The 22,154-nt window shown below is 41.1% G+C and overlaps 1 protein-coding gene across 5 annotated transcripts in view; it reads right to left on the minus strand.

Moving 5' to 3' along the window:
- The window catches only part of DPP6 (dipeptidyl peptidase like 6), a 1,123,726-nt gene that overhangs the window by 412,823 nt on the left and 688,749 nt on the right, over positions 1-22,154 (minus strand). For all 5 annotated transcript variants that reach the window (XM_017519776.2, XM_017519786.2, XM_017519769.2 and 2 more), the window contains one exon: positions 21,594-21,708. In XM_017519776.2, the coding sequence (XP_017375265.1) occupies positions 21,594-21,708 (115 nt within the window). The remainder of the gene's footprint in view (positions 1-21,593; positions 21,709-22,154) is intronic.

Consider the following 22,154-nt stretch of genomic DNA (forward strand, 5'->3'; position numbering starts at 1 on the left):
AAAAAAAAAAAAAAAAAGATTACCTTTCTTTACATCATAAATACTGCCAATAACTACCAATAATTATCTCATACAATATTGCCTCTCCACCATTTGATTCCCCTCCTTCCAGAATCCCACCTGGGCTGGGCAGGAGCTTCTAGGTCAAACCCCACACCTGGGGCTTTCTCTTAAAATTTTCTACCTTTTTTATGGTTTTGGGAGTATTTGGATGATTTCTTCAGTTCAATCTCCTATTTGTCAGTATTTTAATACACCTAGACTGTTCTATTACCAAACTACTAAGTTTTAAAATTTAAAATAATTACATTCTAATATTTAATATTTCTAAATAACTTTTTCAAGATCATCTACTCATTTTATAGTTTTATGCTTCTTTAGCATATTTGTAGTTTTTTTTTAACGTCGCTTTCTGTATTCCCTATTGATTTAAATTCCTTTGGATTTTGGTTTTCATGTGCGTTGGGCTGGCTTCTGCTTTATAGGGGGCTGTTTGCTGCCAATGCCTTGTGGTTCTTGGTCGTAAGCGTTGTTTTACAAGTGTTCTGGGTCTTGAGAGGCCCCTGGCTGGGTGGTCCTCAGGCAGATTTAAGACTCCATCTAGGTAACAACTGGAAACTAAGTCTTGGGTGACCATTTTGGGTAGAGCCCTTTCCCCTAAGTGGGTGATGTGATCTGAGGCCTTCTGACCATGAATCCAGTTTTAAGGCAGGGGCTCCACGTCCCCCAGTCTCTCATGAAAACCAACCTTCCAGGCCCTCCTGTTGTGCCTGACTTCAGTCTCTATGACTTGAGGGTGATGGAAGTTTGGCCTTTCCTCCTGCTGTAGGTTTTTACCTGTTCTTTCTTGTGAGGATGCCTTCCCTTTCAATCCAGGTATGTGAAGAACTCCTGTTCTTATTTTTGAGAAATAAGCAGCTATTGTGTTTGTTTGCTTGCTTGCTTTTTGAGACAGAATCTTGCTCTGTCACCCAGGCTGGAGTACAGTGGCGCAATCTCAGCTCACTGCAACATCTGCCTCCTGGGTTCAAGAGATCCTCCTGCCTCAGCCACCTTGGACTACAGGTGTGCATCACCATGTCTGACTAACTTTTGTATTTTTAGTAGAGACGGGGTTTCACCATGTTGGCCAGTCTGGTCTTGAACTCCTGACCTCAGGTGATCCGCCTGCCTCGGCCTCCCACAGTGCTGGGATTACAGGCGTGAGCTACCATGCCCAGCCACAGCTATGCATTTTGTTATTTATTTTGCTATACTTTTACATGCTTGCCATCAAAACCAGGAATATTTATGTGCTTGATCTTCCTTCTTAAACTGGAAGGCAACATAAAGTTGGTGATGCAAGAAGGGGCAGTGGCCTCCACTGTTTGGATTTCATCCTAACAGCAATTTGGGGATCACTGAAAAAAAAAGCTTCTTCCAGCTCTTTAGCTTGATCTATTATAGAAAACTCCATGGCACTTCGAATGGAGTTGCCTGGTTAGCTCACTGGCATGCAAAGGCATGCTGAAATCTGCAGCCGTGTAGTCATTTTTTACGGAGGCCAGTGTGTCATGCAAATTTCTCAGCCTTTTTATCCTTTTGTCAGATATTTGTTGAATATTAAAATTACTTGAGAACACGTTGGAACTCCTTTGCTAAAGATTTTTAATAACAGGAAACTAGAAATAAACCCCATTACCCGAGCACAGCTGCTGGAGAGGCATACAATCCCTGCAGGCAGAGGTGAGCTACTGACAAACCTGGGTTGGTAACAAAGAAAATCTACCCAAAAGAGTCCAAGACCTCCTGTAAGGTTCTGCTTTTGTGAGCAATTTGGAATAACTGACAACTCTAAAGGGCTTTACAGTCTTCCGAGTACAGTGATATTTATTATCTCTCCTGATCCCCACCATAACGAGGGGGAAGGAAAGTGGCATTGAGCTACTGAGCTACTGAGAGATTAAAAGACTCCTCCAAAGATCTGTGAGGGATCCATTGGCAGGTGTCAAGCACTGGGTGTTTCTGAAACTCAAAGGAGACAAGGGCTATGGTGGGCTAGCTTCATGGGGTGACAGACCCCCAGGCTGAGGCTCAGAGTAAAGCACTCTTTGTTTTAGAACAATCTGTATGTTATTCCTACAAAAATAGATACTATTTGTTTGCTTCCTTACCAGCACTTCACATAAACATGTGGAAATCAAAGAAGCTGTCCACTTTTCAAAGTCTGTACTGTTAATTCACAAATTCCAATGAGATCAGCTTAAAAATACACCGCTGTAGCCTGTTTCATCAGTGATGGACCTAACGCAGATGCTGCTTAGTAACAAGGAAAAGGCTCAATGAGAACACAGGAAACACACCATTGAGTTCTGCCAGCATATTTATTGATTGAGTGCCCTGTGTCAGGCACTGTGGATGCTGGAACAAGATTTCCAATTATATTTCTTTCCTTTTTCTTAAAGTAAAAAGACGTATAATCTGTCCTATGTGTTGCAAATGCTACTCCTATTTCCTTTGTAGATTTTTATCATAATGAAAGAATAAATTTATATCATGCTGTACCACCAAGAGGTTAGGAACAATGAAATTTAAAGCCAGGTAGCATGTCTGCAAATCACAATATAAGCCTTGGGGATTTTGACCTAATCCTGAATTAAAATGTCCCACTGTGGCAGGTTGCTCACTATAGGATTCCATAGGTCAGAGCTGAGATGGTAACATCTCATCCATACACAAAAACCCTGGAGATGGAGGGAAGCCACGGCAGCAGCTGTGAGTCAGGGGAACACTCTCTCTCTTTACAAAGAGTGAGATTTACTCCAAAATACAGACGAACAGATTTCTCTGAAGAAATCTCTCTAGATCCATCCAACCCCAAATGTAAGAAAGGAAATAACTATTGTTGGGATAAGAATTGCATTAAACAATCTTACCTGAGTGATGCTAGAAGAGCTACAAGAAAATGTAAGTCAATACCTCTTTAGAATGTGTGTGTGTGAGTGTGTGTTTACTTTTCCCCAAATTGATCATGCTTTCTTTTCTGCTACCCGGAGCTACTATCATTGGGCTGGTTATTTGCTTTCAAGTCTATTTCCCATGGTAGCTTGGTATTTTCCTTTTCTTTTTTAGATAGGAATTGTGACTTCATCTCTCTAAGGGGCCTGGCACAGAGATGCTCGGTCAATTTCTTTTGTTTTAAAAATCTGTGCCTTTGCTTTTATTTTGGCTTACCTTTTTGTAATGCGGTCTTTGTGTTACTGAAGTATATTATTTGTGGTTATACTCCAAATTTATGTCTATGAAAAGTCTCACAGAGACACTAGTTTATCTTAAAAGCCTTTCCTTACACGTTCACATGTCTTCAAATCATCTAAGAAAACTAGGAGCATAATATCAAAATTAGTCACATAATACTTTTTATTGAAATGGTAGAAACTAAGTCATCAGCACCATTCAGCACACCTTATGAATTAAGAAATTGTAGTTATGCTTTATTTTAAGCTTCTAAATCAAATACATCAAAGGTATTCATTCCCTCTTCATGTCCTTACCTCTATTCTTTTAGATCTAGGAAATAAACTGAAACCTTAAAATACATTCAGCAGCTGTTTGCTTTAGTGAGTTACAGCCTTCAGGTACCTGTGACTTTGCATGATTATATGTGCATAGGTTGATATGTCTCCCTATCTAGTTTATTTCTTTTTTGACAACTTTATTGGAGATAAAATTTACATACCATAAAATTCATCCATTTAAAGTCTACAACACAATGGTTTTAGTATGTTCACAGAGTCCTGCGCCATCACTGACCTAAGTTTGGAACATTTTCATTACCCCAAAAAGATTAGCATAACAATTAGCAGTCACTCCCCATTCCCCCTGCCCCCGACCCATCTCTCTTCAGCTCTTGGCAACCAAAAATCTTATCTCTGTCTTGAAACATTTGGCTACTCTGAACATTTAAAATAGATAGAATCATACAATATGTGTTCTGTTGTGACTGGCTTATTTCACTTAGTCTTGTGTTTTCAAAGTTCATCCATGTTGTCGTATGTACAGAAGGTACTGGTACTTCATTCCTTTTTATAGATGAATAATATTACAAGCTAATGATGTTGAGCCTCTTTTCATGCACTTACTGGTTATTTTTATATCTTCTTTGGAGAAATGTGTCACTTTATTCAGATTATTAAAAAATGCTGAAATTAAGATATTCACTGTCAAGAAAGAAAAAGATCCTGACAGCATGGCTGAAAAACCTTTGCTAATACCTTGAAAGATTAAAAGGTAAGTATTCAGTCACACAAAAGGCCCTTTGAAGAGCTTAAGTGTGTGAGTCACAGTCCCCCAAAGCTCTCTCAGCCGAAGCCAAATGCAGAGATGAAAGTATCTAGAAAAATCCTAGGGAAGAGCCACTTGTCTGATGGAATGAATTCCCATGACATACATAGGAGATCAACAGATTCTTAAGAGTTTTTATCTATAGAAACATCGCCAGCTTGGACTGAAAAGGAGAGAGGGAGAATGAAACCAATAAAGACTGTTGGACCCTGTACTAGTTCATTCTCACACTGCTGTAAACAACTACCTGAGACTGGGTGGTTTCTATTGAAATGAGGTTTACTTGACTCGCAGCTCTGCATGGCTGCAGAGGCCTCAGGAAACTTATAACCATGGCAGAAGGAAAAGGGGAAGCAAGCACCCTTTTTCACATGGTGACCGGAGAGAAAGCAAGCAAAAAGGGAGGTGCTACGCACTTTTAAACAACCACATCTCATGGGAACTCAATCACACAACAGCACTAGGGGGATGATGCTAAACCATTAGAAACCACCCCCATGATGGGATAACCTCCCACCAGGCCCCTCCTTCAACATGTGAGGATTATAATTTGACATGAGATTTGGGTGGGAACACAGAGCCTAAACCATTTCAGACTCCCAAAATTCTCAGGCAGAAAACATGCTGATAAAACTACTCAGCTACAAGCTCAAGCTGCCATTCATGAAGAAGGATGACCCCCAGAGGGCGGATCTGAGAGCCCTGGGACCCTGTTCCCAAGCCTGTAAACCTCATGGAGTTTCTTCACTGAATTCAGAAGGTGCTTGGAACTAGTGACTCCCCTTTTTCCCTTTTTGAACAAGAATGTCTACAGCTGTCATCCTATGCCTGTTCCATTACTATGTTCACCTCTCCAGTTTCTCAGACCCAAGGTAGAGGTGAATTGTGCTTTGGCTGGAGTACACCCAAGGCCTACTCAAAACTCATTCAGATTATTTCAATGTTAAGATTTAGGAGTTCTGAACTGATGAGATCACAGATTTTGGGTTGATACTATAATAACTTGAGATTTCTGGGGACCTTGGGGTAGAGTGAATGGACGTGCTTTATATATGAGAAGGATGTGAATCTTCAGTGGTCAGAGAACAGGCTGTGTCTGGTAAGATAGGGCTATCCCAAAGATGTCCATGTGCACTGGTATTATAGACTGAATTGTACCTACCAACAAATCCATATGCTGACTCCCTAAACCCCAATGTGATTCTATTTGGAGACAGAGTGTTTAAGGAAGAAACTGAAGTTAGAGATCAAAGGGTGAGGCTCTAATCTGGTAGGTCTAGTGTACTTAAAAGAAGAGGAAGAGAAACAAGAGCTCTCTCTTCCTCTCTCCATGCACACATATGTGCACTCACACAGAAAAAGCAGGGAGAGGATACAACAAGGTGAGGTCTGCAGACCAGGAAGGGAGACTTCACCAGAAACCAACCCTGCTGACACCTAAATCTTGGCCTTCCAGCCTCCAGAAGTGTGAGAAATGAAGTACTGTTTTATTTATTTATTTACATATTTTTTTATTATACTTTACATTCTGGGATACATGTACAGAACATGCAGGTGTGTTACATAGCTATACATGTGCCATGTTGGTTTGCTATACCCATCAACCCGTCATCTACATTAGGTATATCTCATAACGCGATGCCTCCCTTTGTCCCCCACCCCAAGACAGGCCCCAGTTTGTGATGTTCCCCTTCCTGTGCCCATATGTTCTCATTGTTCAACTCCAACTTATGAGTGAGAACATGCGGTGTTTGGTTTTCTGTTCCTGTGTTAGTCTGCTGAGAATGATGGTTTCCTGCTTCACCCATGTCCCTGCAAGGGACATGAACTCATTCTTTTCTATAGCTGCATAGTATTCCATGGTGCATATGTGCCACATTTTCTTTATCCAGTCTAACATTGATGGGCATTTGGGTTGGTTCCAAGTCTTTGCTATTGTGAATAATGCTGCAATAAACATACGTGTGTATATGTCTTTATAAAAGAATGATTTATAATCCTTTGGTTTTATACCCAGTAATCGGATTGCCGGGTCAAATGGTATTTCTATTTCTAGATCTGTGAGGAATTGCCACACTGTCTTCCACAATGGTTAAACTAATTTACACTCCCACCAACAGTGTGAAAGCGTTCCTATTTCTCCACATGCTCTCCAGCATCTGCTGCTTCCTGACTTTGATGATTGCCATTCTAACTGGTGTGAGATGGTATCTCATTGTGGTTTTGATTTGCATTTCTCTAATGATCAGTGATGTTGAGCTTTTTTTCATACGTTTGTTGGCCACATAAATGTCTTCTTTTGAAAAGTGTCTGTTCATATCCTTGGCCTACTTTTAGATGGGTTTTTTTTTTTCTTGTAAATTTGTTTAAGTTTCTTATAGATTTTGGACATTAGCCCCTTATAATATGGATAGATTGCAAAAATTTTCTTCCATTCTGTAGGTTTCCTGTTCACTCTGATGATAGTTTCTTTGGCTGTGCAGAAGCTCTTTAGTTTAATTAGAGCCCATTTGTCATTTTGGCTTTTGTTGCAATTCTGTTTTCTAAACCACCCAGTCTGCATATTTTGTTGACAGCTCAAGCTGACAAATACAATTTTTATTTTCCAAATTTTTTGAACTTTGTGTTGCTAGTACATAGCTAGGCAATCAATATGTGTAAATAGACCTTATACTCTGTAACCTTTCTAAACTTACTTACAGTAGGCCACTCCTTACCCATGATTTTGCTTTCCACAGTTTCAGTTACTCTCAGTTGACCACGGTCTGAAAATATTGAGATTATTTTGGGAGAGAGAACATATTCATGTAACATTTATTACAGTATATTGGTATAATTTTTCTACTTTATTTCTAGTTGTTATTAATTTCTGGCTGTACTTAATTTATAAGTTAAATTTTATCATAGGACTATATGTGCAGAAAAACTCCATAGTATATGTAGGGTTCAGTCTTATCCATGGTTTCAGGCCTCTACTGGGGTTCTTGGAATGGATACTCTGTAGATAAGGGGGACTGCTGTATACAGTCTTTTGATATATTCTGTGCAGGCGTTTATTTTATCTGTAGCAAGGACAGTTTTATTTCTTTCAAGTTGAAATGATCCAACAAAATTGTTAAGGAAACCCAATTTGTTTAAGTCATGGTCCCAATATCAATAGACCAATTGTAGCTACTGATGAATTTTAAAAAGAGTCCACTTGACTGGAATGCCTCAAGACAAGTTGTTTAATTACATAGGATTATATATATATTTCCTCTCTCTATGGCTTTATTACATTTTCAGATTTACAACGGAAATATTGGTTTAAGTATAAAATTGTGAATGTTGCAAGGAGGCAGAACAAGATTGCCGAATAAAAGCTTCACCGATCATCCTCTCTCCAGGAACACCAAATTGAACAACGATTCATACAAAACAGCACCTCGACAAGAACCAAAAATCAGATGAACGATCACAGCATCTGGTTTTAACTTCACATCACGGAAAGTAGCACTGAAGAGAGGAGGAAAGACAGTCTTGGGTTGCTCCTTCCGCACCCCCTGGCAGCAGCCATGTGGCACAGAGAATCTGTTTCTTTGGGGCAGGGAGAATGCAGTGATTGTGGGACTTTGCACTGAAATTCGGTGTTGCTCTGTCACACGGTAAAGCCACATTGGGCAGAATTCAGCCAATTCCCTTGGAGGGGAATTCAGACCAGCCCTAGCCAGAGGGGAATTGTATATCCCAGCAGTGGGAGCCTGCAAGCCTCACCACTGTGGGCTAAAGTGGTCTGGGCCCTAAAATAACTTGAAAGGCCATCTAGGCCACGAGAACTATAATTCCTGGGCAATTCTTGGTGCTGCTCTGGGCTCAGAGTCAGTATACTTGTGGGGGTGGGGGGACAGGAAACAACTAGTTGGGGTGGCCAAGGGAGTGACTGCATCACCCCTCCACACACCCAAGGCAGCACAGTTTTCAGCTCTGGGAGAGACTCCTGCCCTCTGTTTCAGGAGAGGAGAGGGAAGGGAAAAGAGGAAATTGTCTTGAAACTTGGAAACCAGCTCAGCCACAGTAGAAAAGGGCACCAGGCAGAGTCATGGGGCCCTCATTCCAGGTCCTAGCTCTGGGTTGACATTTCTAAACACACCCTGGGCCTGCCTTGAATGGAAAAGCCCAATCCTGGCAGGACTCATCACCTGCTAACTAAGGAGCCCTGGACCCTAAATAATCAGTAGCAGTGGTACTCAGGCAGTACTTGCTCAGCGCCTTGGGAGAGACTCAGAGACAAGCTGGTTTCAGGCGCGACCCAGGACATTCCCAGCTGTGGTGGCTGCAGGGAGAGTTTCCTTCTGCTTAAGAAAAGGAGAAGTAAAAGTAAAAACACTTTGTCTTGCAGCTTAGGTACAAGCTCAGCCAGACGGGCAGGGTACTAAGTGGGCTCTGGGGGTACCCAGTTCTAGGCCTTGGTTCTTGGATGATATTTATGACCTGCCCTGGACCAGAGGGGAGCCCACTGCCTGGAAAGAAGAGCCCAAGACCCGGCAGCATTCACTGCAAGCTGCCTAAAGAGCCCTTGGGCCTTGATTAAACATCAGTGGTATGAGTTACAAGGTGAGAGTCTTTCTGCCATGGAAAGGATTTTGTCCCGTGGCTTGGAAGCCAGCTAAGCCACACTAGAATAAAGCACCAGATAGATTCCTAACGTTTCCAACCCTAGGTCCTGGGTCCCAGATGGCATTTCTGGACCTGTCCAGGGATAGAGGGAGCTCACTTCCTTGAAGGGAAGGACACAAGCCTGGCTGACTTTGCCACCTGCTGATTGTAGAGCCCTTGGGCCTTGAGCAAACATAGGTGGTAGACAAGCAATGGTCACGAAGAGCCTTGGGCATCGCCCAGTACCATGCTGGTGTCAGGTCAGATCTGGCACAGTCCCAGTGATGGTGGCCACAGGGTCATGTGTCATGGGATGACCCATGTTTGTGTCACCCCTCAGCGAGTTCCAGGCATCTAAGCACAGGGAGAGATTTTGGGAAAAAGTTTGTTTGAGAGAAAGTAAGAGAACAGAACCAGAATATTTGCCTGGTAATCCAGAGAATTCTTCAAGACCTTATCCAAGACCGCCAAGGCGGTACCTGTCCGAGTCTGCAAGAGCGTTATTGGGGTTGCGGTGCATGCTGATGCAAATACAGCTACAGTGATTAAAAACATAGATTGCAACACCAAGTCTCTTCAAACACCTGAAGAGCCTTCAAAAGACTTAGAAGACCACAATAATTACGTAACTCCTCAATGATGAACACCCACAATCATCACGATCATCCAGGAAAATATGACCTCACCAATCAAACTAAATAAGGTACCAAAGACCAATTCTGGAGAGACAGAGACATGTGACCTTTCAGACAGAGAACTCAAAATAGCTGTTTGGAGGAAGCTCAGTGAAATCCAGATAAAGTTAATGAGAGACTTAAATGATTAAAAAGCATTAAGCAGAAACTCTAGAGTTGAAAATACAATTGACATACTGAACTATACACCAGAGTTTCTTAACAACAGACCTGATCTAGCAGGATAAATAATTAATGAGCTTGAAGACAAGCTATTTGAAAATATACAGTCAGAAGATACCAAAAAAAAATAATAATAAAATAAAGAAGGATGTAGCATGCCTACTAAATCCAGAAAAGAGCCTCAATAGGGCAAATCTAAGAGTTATTGGCCTAATCAGGAGGTTGAGAAAGAGAGAGATAGAAAGCTTATTTGAGGGATAATAACAGAGAACTTCCCAAATCTACAAAAAGTTATCAGTCTTCAAGTACAAGAAGATTATAGAACACAAGCAGATTTAACCCAAAGAAGACTACCTCAAGACATTTAATAATCAAACTCCCAAAGGTCAAAGATAAAGAAACGGGCCTAAAAGCAGCAAGATAAAAACAAATAACATAAAATAGAGCTCCAAAACCGCTGGCAGCAGACTTTTCTGTAGAAACCTTACAAGCTAGGAGGCAGTGGCATGACACATTTAAAACCCTGAAAGGAAAAAACATTTATTCTAGAATAGTATATTCAGTAAAAATATCCTTTGAATGTGAAGGATAAATAAAGACTTTACCAGACAAACAAAAGCTGAGAGATTTCTTCAATCCCAGACCTCTCCTGCAATAAATGCTAAAGGGGATTTTTCAACTTGGAAGAAAAGGATGTTAATGAGCAGTAAGAAATCATCTGAAGGTGCAAAATTTAGGCATGCTAAATCCAAAATACTTGTGCCACATAGCAAACACCTTTACACATTGTAAGGGGTGACTTAGTCTCAGAAATCATCATTATCTGTCATATACAACATATATTTTTAATTTGAATTCCATTGGCTTTTTTTGATCTGCATTTAATCTCCCATCTCCGTGAATTTAATAACATAGACCGTAAGTGGAGCTTAAATCTGTTTAATTGAATGTATGTAAAATAAAAAGAATTAAGTCAATGCTGAAGATAGGCATTGTCTCTTTCTCTCACATTTTTAAAAAACATCAAAATCCATCTTAATGTGAATGAATTTCAGTTCCTTTCTTGGTGGTGAAGATGGTAAAGGACTACCTTTTGAAACTCAGGGGCACCCTAGGAGCCCAGCATGGACTCCCACTGTGAATGGTGGGGAGGAGCGGACAGGGCTTCGCACGGCACAGATGTTGTCCAGTTTCCCACCTTCCAAGGGCAAGCACGTGGCTTCCAGGCACTCTAGCTCTGACCTCTCCAGGAGTACACTCTTTTGCCTGCCTGTAAGACATGGCACTGTAAATGTGGCAGCAAGGTATTTATCTCCCTTTGTTTTAGCCTCCTGTGGCTGCTGTGACAAATGACCACTAACCTGATGGCTCAAACAACAGAAGAGTACGCTCGCTTAGTTCTGGAGTCTGGAAGTCTACAATCAGTTTCTCTGGGCCCAAACACAAGTGTCAGCAGGGCTGCATGCTCTCGGAGGTTCTGGGGAAGCATCTTGTATTAGTCCATTTCCATACTGCTATGAAAAAATACTTGAGGCTGGGTAATTTATAAAGAAGAAGAGGTTTACTGAGCTCGCAGTTCCACATGGCTGGGGAAGCCTCACAATCATGGCAGAAGGCAAAGGAGGAGCACAGCCTTGTCTTACATGGCAGCAGGCAGGAGAGCGTGTGCAGGGGAACTGCCATTTATAAAACCATCAGATCTCATGAGACTTATTCACTATCATGAGAATAGCACAAAAAACCCACCCCCATGATTCAATTACCTCCCAGCAGGTCCCTCCCATGACATGTGGGGATTATGGGAGCTACAATTCAAGATGAGACTTGGGTGAGGACACAGCCAAATCATATCACATCTGTTCTTTGTCTCTTCCAGCCTCTGTGGGCTGCCGGTATTCCTGGACTCGTGACCACACCCCTCCCATCTCCACCTGTGTGGTCACATGGCTGTCTCCTCTTCAGTCTGGGTCAAATTCTCTCTGTTTCCATCTTATAAGAATACATATGATTGCACTGAGATTCCATTGGCTAACTAGGGGTAATCCTCCATTTCAGATCATTAATGTAACCACAGAAGACTCCCTTTTGGCCGTAAAAGGAAACATTAATAGGATCCAAGGATTAGAACATGGACTTTTTTTTGGGGGGGGAGCATTTTTTAGCCTATCACACCTTCAAGGCCTTTCTCCCATTTCCAATCAACCCACAACTTTAGAAGGCATCCTCTGAGGATGCAATGATCATACATTTACTGAACGAAAAAGAAAGACACGAAGAATCTGAGTAAGGGAAAAGCAAGAAAGAGACTGATTAAATGAGAGGTTCTGCAAATTATCACTTAACTGAACTTCTGGTGATTTTAATACCATACTTAAAAGCACAGAGTCAATTTAGAATATCTGGGATTTGAGGAATGGGAAGCAGCAACCTGAGAAAGCGCATCTAGTTGTTTCCGTAGAAGGGATCGAGTAGGGCTTAAGGTGAAGAGTTCAGAGGCGTTGGAACCGTTTCAGTCTGGAACTTCATCTTCCTAGTTCCCCAGCCTACCTAGTTCGTTTTGTATCATTGCTCTCCAGTTGTCTGATTTTATTATAGCACGGCTTTCTATGTTCCTGACCCTGATGTGCTATGGTAACTCTGCTTAAACTCCGGAAATGCTGCCTTTGCTTCTGGACTGCCAGAGTCTTCAATAAACTAGAGACTGATATAGGAGCCAGCTGCTTGTAAAAATGTGGCCCTTAAGGCCCCCCAAGTTAATTTGAAGCTGACCAGAAGGCTCTTACCTATAGCAGGCAAGAGAATCCAGAGGAAACTAGGGTCCTAGCATAAGGTTTACTCATTTTCATGGCTGCCTTTAAAATAGGATGAAAAATATAGCAACAGTCGAAAAGAGCCCATTTATGGATAAATATGTAGACCCATTTGCCTTAGCTTATAGTCCTAATGCGAGCATGAATAATAAGCATCTACCGCCATCCTTTAGAAAAATGGCTCTTTAGTGTAAGGATTACACAAATGAGTGAGACGCACCTCGCGGTCCTAGAATTAATGATGGGAAGTCAAAAGAGAGACTGTTAAGATGCTCCCAGGGACCCACTTTTCAGTAGTTTGCAAGTTTGCAATTCACTATAGGGTTAGTGGCAATGTAAACTAATCCTTTCTTCTATAAGAATCTGTCAGAACTCTGTCCTTTTGGATTTGTTTCCATTTAAAGAATGATTTAAATTCACTGGTCACATTCAAGGAATGTAGACCACATTCCTCAAGCATTTCACAAATCAAAGGGTCTTGCTCGTGGTGGTGACACTGCAGGCTGCTTTCCCAAGAGCCAGTACCTCTCTTCCAACTCAGCAAAGCCCAACCCCTCCAAATGGCAGGCTTTCCCAGCCCCCTCCAGTGAAGGCTGCCGTGCACTATGGTTACAGCAAAAAAGCTATCTCCTCTCAGCTCCAGGAAACTGAAAGGAACTACCCAGAAAACTATTTCCTCCATGACGGAGGAAGTGAGAGGCACAAGCTAAGTTTTGCGTGTCTGTCCCTTCCTGCCTGTGTGGGCGCATGATGCATGGAGCCATCACAACCATTTTGTCAACCTACTGATGATGGCAGCAGAGAGATGGAGACCGTCCGGGCCTTGATGATATCCAGGAGCACTGAATCTGTCTTGGACTGGCTATGTCTAAACCTGTCTTGTGATACAATACAGACACCTGCAATTGGGACAGTTTTAGTTAGCTCTTCTGTTACTCAGACAAAAATATTTTGACTGACAAACTTTAACACCTGGACCTTGGATAAATGCTCAAGCAGATCTCAGAGATGGCCCTGGATGGGCTGATGAGGTTCACCAACGTTCTATTAACAAAACATCCAAATGTTTATGTGTACACAATGCCCTTTCTTTCCTTCCAACAATAGGATGGCTTACAGTATTCATCAGACTCTGAAACTGGTTATGACATTGGTATAAACAGCAGGAGAAATTAGAGTCCAGTCTCAATTCCAGACACTGTGCATTCCAGGCTGTCCCCATTGGCTACCAGCCATTCTCTCTTAACTCCTGACCACGCCTGGCCCCTCCACAACTTCCTGGCCAGACTATTCTCTGTCCGGCCAACACTCGTGGCCTTCCCCCTGGGTTTTCTTCAGTCTCTACTGGATCTATCTTTCCAAGTCTAACTGCTCATTCTCCGTGAAGCCTTCCATGAATGCATGCTGTCCTCAGTGGTCTCTCTCAGATTTTGGACCATGATAATGAATATCCTCTGCAGCCTCTATTTATAACACTCAGTCTCGATTAGCATTAACAAGTTAACTTTGGGTAGAAACATTAACAGTAGAAACATTAGCATCAGCAGCAGCCAAAACAACTTCCATGAATAGTGTAGACACCATCCCCAGCCAAGTCAGTCAGCTGCAGATGGGTGTGAGCAGGCACGGAGGAAGCCAGGACTCACAGCAGATGCCCAAGGGCAGATGAACAACACCAGAGACGCACTCAAGCCACCTGTGCTTCCCATGATGAGACGTGTGGGCTGTGGTCCATGGTAGTAGATGGAATATAACAAGATTGAATTTGGAGGATGAATTTAATATAGGGGCCGTAACAGAGAGAAAATGCCCAAAAGATATGGACCAAACCACCCATTTCTATAAGACAAAAAATTATGAGGTATGCATTACTTTTTATGATAAACACAAAGGCTATTGAATTACTATTAACCTATTTTTCAATTTTCATTGGGATTATGTGGGACTTTAGGATAAGATAATCCAAGATAGGTTAAAAATTGGGTAGCAATATGATCTAAAATACAACAATGGATCTCACAAACATTATACAGAACAAAAGGCAAGCATAAAAGTAGACATATGAGATGATGACGTTTATGACATAAATGCAAAGGGCTAAAAGCTGACAGGACTACTCTGTGATGTCAGAAATGAGGTTCCCTTGAGGGCACTAATGATGGGGAGGGCATGGGGGGCTTTTGGAATGCTGGCTGCATATCGCTTTTTTGATCTGGATGCTGATTATAGCATCATGTTTGGTTTTAAAATTCATCAAAATTCAACAATAGCTTAGATGTGTTTATATTTACATATTTAATTTCTATATATTTATATTAGACCCATAACATATATCCTATATGCATATACCTCTTCAATAAAATGTTTTAAAATCATTTGTTCAAGTATTTTAAAAAGATAAGGTGAACGCTGGCAATGTGGTCACAGGCATTAAACAATGATGACATTTCAATTCCATAAAAATAATCTCTATGTTATGTTTTTACCCAAAAGACTAATGAGTCTTCTGTTCTGGTAACCTGTGTTTGGCCTTAACCCAGAATCTACTTTCCCCATGACTTTGAATCATCCAAGGCTTTTCATTGATGTACCACCTAAAAGTGTCCCAGCGCTTTCCGTCACAAACACTGTCCACTTGCTCTAATGTGAGATTCCATAAAAGCTAAATGTCAGGGATGTTTTCATGCAAATCCAATCCTGCTGGAGTTTCAGACTCCCACACCAGTGATTGTGGTACTGGAGAAGGTCACAGCATTTTCCATCAGAACGTGAGAACTGTAGCTGCTAACAAAAGGCATACGCTGTGTGTGGCCTATTGTAGACAGACACGTATTTAATATCTGAAAATAAAAAATGTAATGCTGAGCCTATTATCTCAAAGAAAAGAAATTTAGAAAAGAGCATGGACCAGCAAGGGAGACGTGAATGGCAGATCTGAAAAGGACACATTCTCATTTGGCAAGTCCCTCTGGAACTGAACTCGCCTTAAATGCGTTTAATTTGATTTCTGAAACATAAATTTCGTATAACTTGTGATCATTAGACTGTACTCCAGGACAAGATGCCTTGTTGTTCAGAGTGATTATCACGAGGCCCTTCCAGGTCTGCAACATCAAGAGGGCACTCTACCACACGCACGAGATTCTTCTCACCTGCCTGGAAGGGGCCCCTGGGGACCAGGAACCATTTTCACAGAACCACGGCATCAAGTGAGCTCAGAATGGATTTTCTAATTGAGTGGAAAGCAGGTACTGTACTCAGAGTTTCAGTAAACCAGAATACAAGGCTGGTGGTACTTGAAAAATGCTATTTAAAAGAAAGCACATATTACACTTTCTAACTAAATCTACCAGCACGGAAGCAATGTTGGGTAGCAATGCACCCCACATACCCACAGTGCGACTGCTACGACTCAGACTCTCCACTACTGAAGACTGACTCTAGTCCTTCACTTTCACCGTGGAAGCCCCTCCTGGCATGGGGACGATCTCAGTCCTGCAGGTCAGCATTTCCCCTATCCACGCAGCTCAGCAGGCCTCCACCAGACCCTGCCTTTCACTTTTCTTTTTGCTTCATGATAACACTACTGTGGAGCACTCCTTGCACATGCCTTGTCTTGACATGGACTCTAAGCCTCACAGGGAGCAACGATAGCCTCTTTTTCCGCATTCTGTCTGGCACTTAGCACGGCATTCTCAGCTCCTAGCCGGGATCACTCATGCTGGATCTGTTGGCAGGCATTGTCCGTCGAGGTGACTCTGTTCTGCACATTAGTGAATTTGAGACCGCTCTGGAGCTAGTGGTGGGTTGAATGGTTTAAACCTCCTCTGCCTGATGGAATTTTATATCAAAACACAAGCCACTGCTGTATCGCAGGAGAGCAGATGGTCGGGCCTCGGGGCAGGGAGCAGTGAGCAACATTTGCTGTCCAGTCCTGTCGGAGAGGCCTAAACCTTGGACACCCAGGCCCAGGGCAGCACAGCCCAGAGAAACAAACACCACCCACCAGAACCAAAAGGTGAAGCAAGGCTCAGCTGCATGTTTACTGTGATGGAAAAAGAAAAGCAAAGTCTCATCAAAGCCTTCTGTGGAATTCAGCCACGCACCAGAGCCTCTCAGAGCAGTTGTCCCTGACAACTGGCCATCAGCGTGCGGGGAGAAGAGTTCCCAGCAACGGCACCCTGGGTTTACTGCAGAGGAGAGGCTGCGGCTGTGCCGGCTGCACAAGAACCAAACGTAGATGCCGGCAGGGTCGGCTGCTGCGCTGGAGGGAGCAGGCCTGCCGTCTCTCCAGCGCTTGGAGAAGATGCGGGGCTACCGCTTGCCAGGCCTGGAGTTGGGCTTCGAGGGCAGGGTCCCAGGACCTGCTTCTCAACCCGCTTTGCTGCTGTGGATATCTCTGTGTAAGGAGCTCTGCACAGCCATTCTTGAGTGACACTCGTGACACCCCTCGGATCTAGGTGACATGAATGGTCACATGTACCTTGGGAGGTGGGAGCAACTGCAAACCACTAACCACCACCGCTTTCTACGTCCCAAAGGGAGTGCCAGACAACCGCGAGATCGAATCTGCAGCAATCGCATTCTTACACAAACCACAATTCTGCTCAAAGAAGAGCAGAGGCAGAAGAAACACATGCTCCATGGACCCTGAGGAGGACTTGACATCCTCTATATTAATTAGAAATATGTAGTGGTTAAAGTCCCCCGCCATGTGATATCATCATCTGCATCACCATAAACAAAACGAGGATGGTCTTTGCAGTTCTTCCCCCAGCCCCTCTAAACCCCGGTCATCTGATTTCAACAGGTGAAGGGATCTGTTGCCAGTCACTGAAGCACTGGACTGAATCCTCAGTTTGAGTGTTCCAGGCAACTGTGGTGCATTCAAGAAGCTTACTTACCCAGGGGACTGCAACACTCTCTCCCGGAACTTACTGAAGCCTCTTCCATGTTAGAAATGGTGTTGAGGCAATTTAGTACACCTGGCACTGCTGTGGCCACATTACACCTTCACACCTTCCCCTCCCCACCCAGCTTTCTCATCTTTTTACTAAACTCACAACTTAATGAAGATGAAGTTTGCATATAATAAAGTTTACCTTTTTTAGTGTATACAATTCAGTGTTTTAAAAATATATAATATTAAAAGTCACTCATCTATTACCACAATTAAATTCCAGAATAATTTCTTCATCCCCTTGGGTGGATTTTATACCCCTTGCAGGTATAAAATAAAGGAATTTATACCTGTCAGCAATCATTTCCTTTTCCCCCACTTCTAGCATCCAGCAGCCACAAGTCTGTTCTCTATCTCTAGGGATTGGCCTATTCTGAAATCACACAATATGTGGCCTTCATGTGAGGCTTCCTTCACTTAGCGTGACGTTTCCAGGGTTAATTCATGTTACGGCATGGATCAATTCTTCATTCCTTTTCACAGCGGAGGAGTGTTCCATTGTATGGTCACATCCCATTTATTTATCCATTCTCCAGGTGATGGATATTTGGGTTGTGTTCACCTTTTTTTGGCTATTAGGAAAAATGCTGTTGTGAACCTTATCTTGTGTGTGTGTGTGTGTGTGTGTGTTTTTTTTTTACATAAATCAGATATGGGTGAGACCCAGTGTTGTGAGTCTTATATACAAGTTTCTATACGGACATATGTTTCCATTTTGTCTGAGTCTATACCTAGGAGTAGAGTTACTAGGTGATATGGTAATGCTGTGTTTAAATTTTAGCAGAGCTACTGAGCTATTTTCTACAGAGGCTACACAATATATATTTCTACTATTAATGTAATAAGGTTCCCATTTCTCTGTATCCTGGGAATATTTAGCATTTTCTTTTTTTTTTTTTTTTGTTTTTTTTTTGTTAGTTATTTATTAGTTGCTTTTTTTTTTTTTTTTTTTTTGGTTTGTGTTTGGTTCTTATGACCATCCCAGTGGGTGTGAAATGGTATTTCATTGTGATTTGATTTTCATTCACCCTGATGATGAAAGATGCTGAGCATCATTTCATAGGCTTTCTGGCCATTGTCTTTCTTTGGAGAAATGTCTCTTTAAATCTTTGCCTGTTTTTAAATTGCATTATTTGGTTTTTCTGTTTGTTTGTTTTAAGTAGTAAGAGTTCTTTATATATTCCGGATACTAGACCTTGACTAACTATGTGATTCACAGCTTGTCTTTTCATTTTCTGGATAGTGTTTTTGACACACAAAATGTTTTAAGTTTGATGAATTCCAATTTATTTTTTATTTGATTGCTTGTACTTGTGTTGTCACATGTAAGAAACCATTGCCTAATTCAAAATCACAAAGACTTATTCCTATATTTTCTTTTAAAAACTTTATAGCTTTAGCTCTTACATTTAGGTCATTGGTCCACACTGAGTTCATCTTTGTATATGGCATGAGTTAGGGGTCCAACTTCACTCGTCTGCATGTGGATGTCCTATTACACCAGCACAATTTGGTGGAAAGACTATTGTTTCCTTATTGAATGGTCTTGGGTTCCTTGTCAAAAAGTAATTGACTATGGATGTCTGGGTTTATTTTTGAACTCACAATTCTATTCCATGGACCTATATGTCTATACCTCTCCTAGTGCCATACTGGTTTGATTGTTGTAGCTTTATAGTATGTTTTAAAATCAGGAAGCATGCGTCTTTGAATTGTTCTTTTTCAAGATTGTTTTGGCTATTCTGAGTCCTTTGCATTTTCATATGAATTTCAGAATCAACCTGTAGTTTCTTTAAAAAAGAAAGAAGGATTTTGATAGAGATTGGGCTGAATCTGGACACCAATTTAGGGAGTATTATCATGTTAACAGTATGAAGTCTTTCAATCAATTTATATAAGATATCCTTCCATTTACCAAAGTCTTAATTTCTTTTCATTTTGTTTTGCAGTTTTTAGTACACAAGTCTTATACTTCTTTTCTTAAATTTATTATTGAGTATCTTATCAGTTTGAAACTATGTTAAGTGAAATCATTTTCTTTATTTTATTTTGGGATTGTTCATAGCTAGTGGATAGAAATATAAATGATTTTTGCATCTTGGTCTTAAATATTTCTTCCTGCTGAACTCATTTTTTTTTTTTTTCATTTTTTTTTTTAGTGGATTCCTTAAGATTTTCTGTATACATTATGTCTTCTATGAATAGAGACAGGTTTACTTCTTTCTTTCCTAACTGGATGTCCTTTTTTTTTTTTTATTCTTACCTAATAGCCCTGGCTAGACCCTCCAATATAATGTTAAATAGTCATGTTGAGAATGAACATCCCTGTCTACTGTCTCCTGGTCTTAGGGTGAATGATTTCAGTCTTCTGCTGTTCAGTAGGATGTTACCTATTGGGTTTTTCAAAGATACTTGTCAGGTTGAAGATGTTCTTTCTGTTCCTAGCTTGTTGGGTTTTTTGTCAAGAAAGGGTTTTTGGATTTTGTCACATGCTTATTCTGTGTCTGTTGGGATGACCATGTGCTTTTTGCCCTTTATTCTATTCATGTATGCATAATACATTGATTGATTTCCATAAAAGCCAATTTGGTTTTCCTGGAATAAATCCCATTTGGTCACGGTGTGTAATATTTCTACATATAGTGAGATTCAGTTTGCTACTATTTTGTTGAAGATTTTTACATCTGTTTTCATGAGGGGCATTGATCTGTAGTTTATTTTTTCTTGTGATATCTTTATTTAATTTGGTATCAGGGCACAGATTACCCTTTTCTCATTTAGGTTTTGGGGCAATAGTTTAAGCCTGGATTACGATTTGCCTGCATTTTTTGTACCTGTGGAAAATAGTTTTACATGATAATATCTACTTTTCTCATCTTAGGGTCTAATGATTGTATATTTATTTACTGAGGAAAAAACTTTTTTTGCCCACATATGTAGGCATCTAACATGATCATGAGAATGGATAAAACAGTTACATACTGTTTTATCTATGACCACCATTTTTTTTATGATAACTCCTATATTATTATTATTATTATTATTATTATTAATTTTGAGACAGAGTCTCTGTCACCCAGGCTGGAGTGCAATGGCATGATCCTGGCTCACTGCAACCTCCACCTCCCGGGTTCAAGTGATTCTCCTGCCTCAGCCTCCTGAGTAGCTGGGATTACAGGTGCCTGCCACCACACCTGGCAAATATTTGTATTTTTAGTAGAGATGAGATTTCACTAAGCTTGTCTTGAACTCTTCACATCAGGTGATCTGCTCACCTCGGCCTCCTAAAGTGCTGGGATTACAGGCATGAGACACCATGCTTGGCCCTATATTATTACTTTATGGGCAAGGCTTTCTTCTCTCCCTAAACCTACCACTCTCTGGCTACTAAATTCCTCACATTACTCCATTAAGCCCACTTCACATATTACCTTCTCCATGAACTTTCTCTTGAAAGATTTCTCTTTTTCCTCTCAACTCCAATAGCACTTGTGTTTGGCTTATTCAATAGTGCATCTCTATATCTGTTTTTGTTGTAGGTTTCTTCTGTGGATTTTAGTGTCTTTTCTTTCCTGAGAGATTTATGATACTGGTTTATACTTTATGTACCTATTTAGCACATTCTCCTTAGTTCACACTCAACATATGTTGCTTTAATAACTTTCTTAATTCACCCTTGATATGAATGTCCAGTAATTCCATGTAATATATAAAATTATTATATTCATGCCACTGTCTTTATCAGGAATTAATAAGTAATTGTATAAGTAATTTTAATATGTGCCAAGCATTTTCATGTAGTAAACAACTTTATAAACGCATCTAACATGTATAAAATGGATTTTTAAAATTGAAACCATATTATATCATATGGCACAGTAAGAATTAGAACTTGGGAAAAATAAATTATGTAACAGGTAGTTACTTGTTACTTAGAAAATATTGCAAGGTAAAATTATGCTCTTTCTCTCTGGCAGCGACTTGCTCTTCCAAGAATGAATACAGTACCTGGTGTCAGAAGTATGACTGATGTGACGATCAAGGAGCAGATGACCAGAATGACGAGCAGTGCAATTGCTATTCCTTTCCAATTCCTCTGCGGAGGGTTACTCCCCACCAGCTCCTAAAAACAGCAACAACAAAGACAACCCTAGTGAGTGAAATAAGGAAATAAAATAAGCCAAATAGACGTAGTTCATTTAAATCAAGAGCCAAGACACACAACGGTGAAAGAGGCATCTTCCCATCCTTGAAGCCACTGTTAGCTCCTCTTCTTCCCCTCTGCCTTCAGTGCCCCAAAGCCTTGGGCTGCCATTTTCCTACTATGGCCAAATGTTACTTCAAGAAAGAAAATCTGATATTACTATGTTTACAGCTTTTGTGCAAACCTAATGCTCCTCTTCCCAATAAACCAAACTCTACAGTATAGGGTGTAATCTTGGAGCTTTCCTTCATCACAGCTAAACTCCTTACCCTAATTGAATCCAAATCAACTAGAATTAAACTTTTAGCTCCAAGTCCTCTGTCATCTTCCCCCCCAACACCACTGCTTTTTTTTGAGATGGAGTC

This window comes from Cebus imitator, unplaced genomic scaffold (assembly GCF_001604975.1).
Source record: "Cebus imitator isolate Cc_AM_T3 unplaced genomic scaffold, Cebus_imitator-1.0 Scaffold20, whole genome shotgun sequence".
Lineage (NCBI taxonomy): Eukaryota > Metazoa > Chordata > Mammalia > Primates > Cebidae > Cebus > Cebus imitator.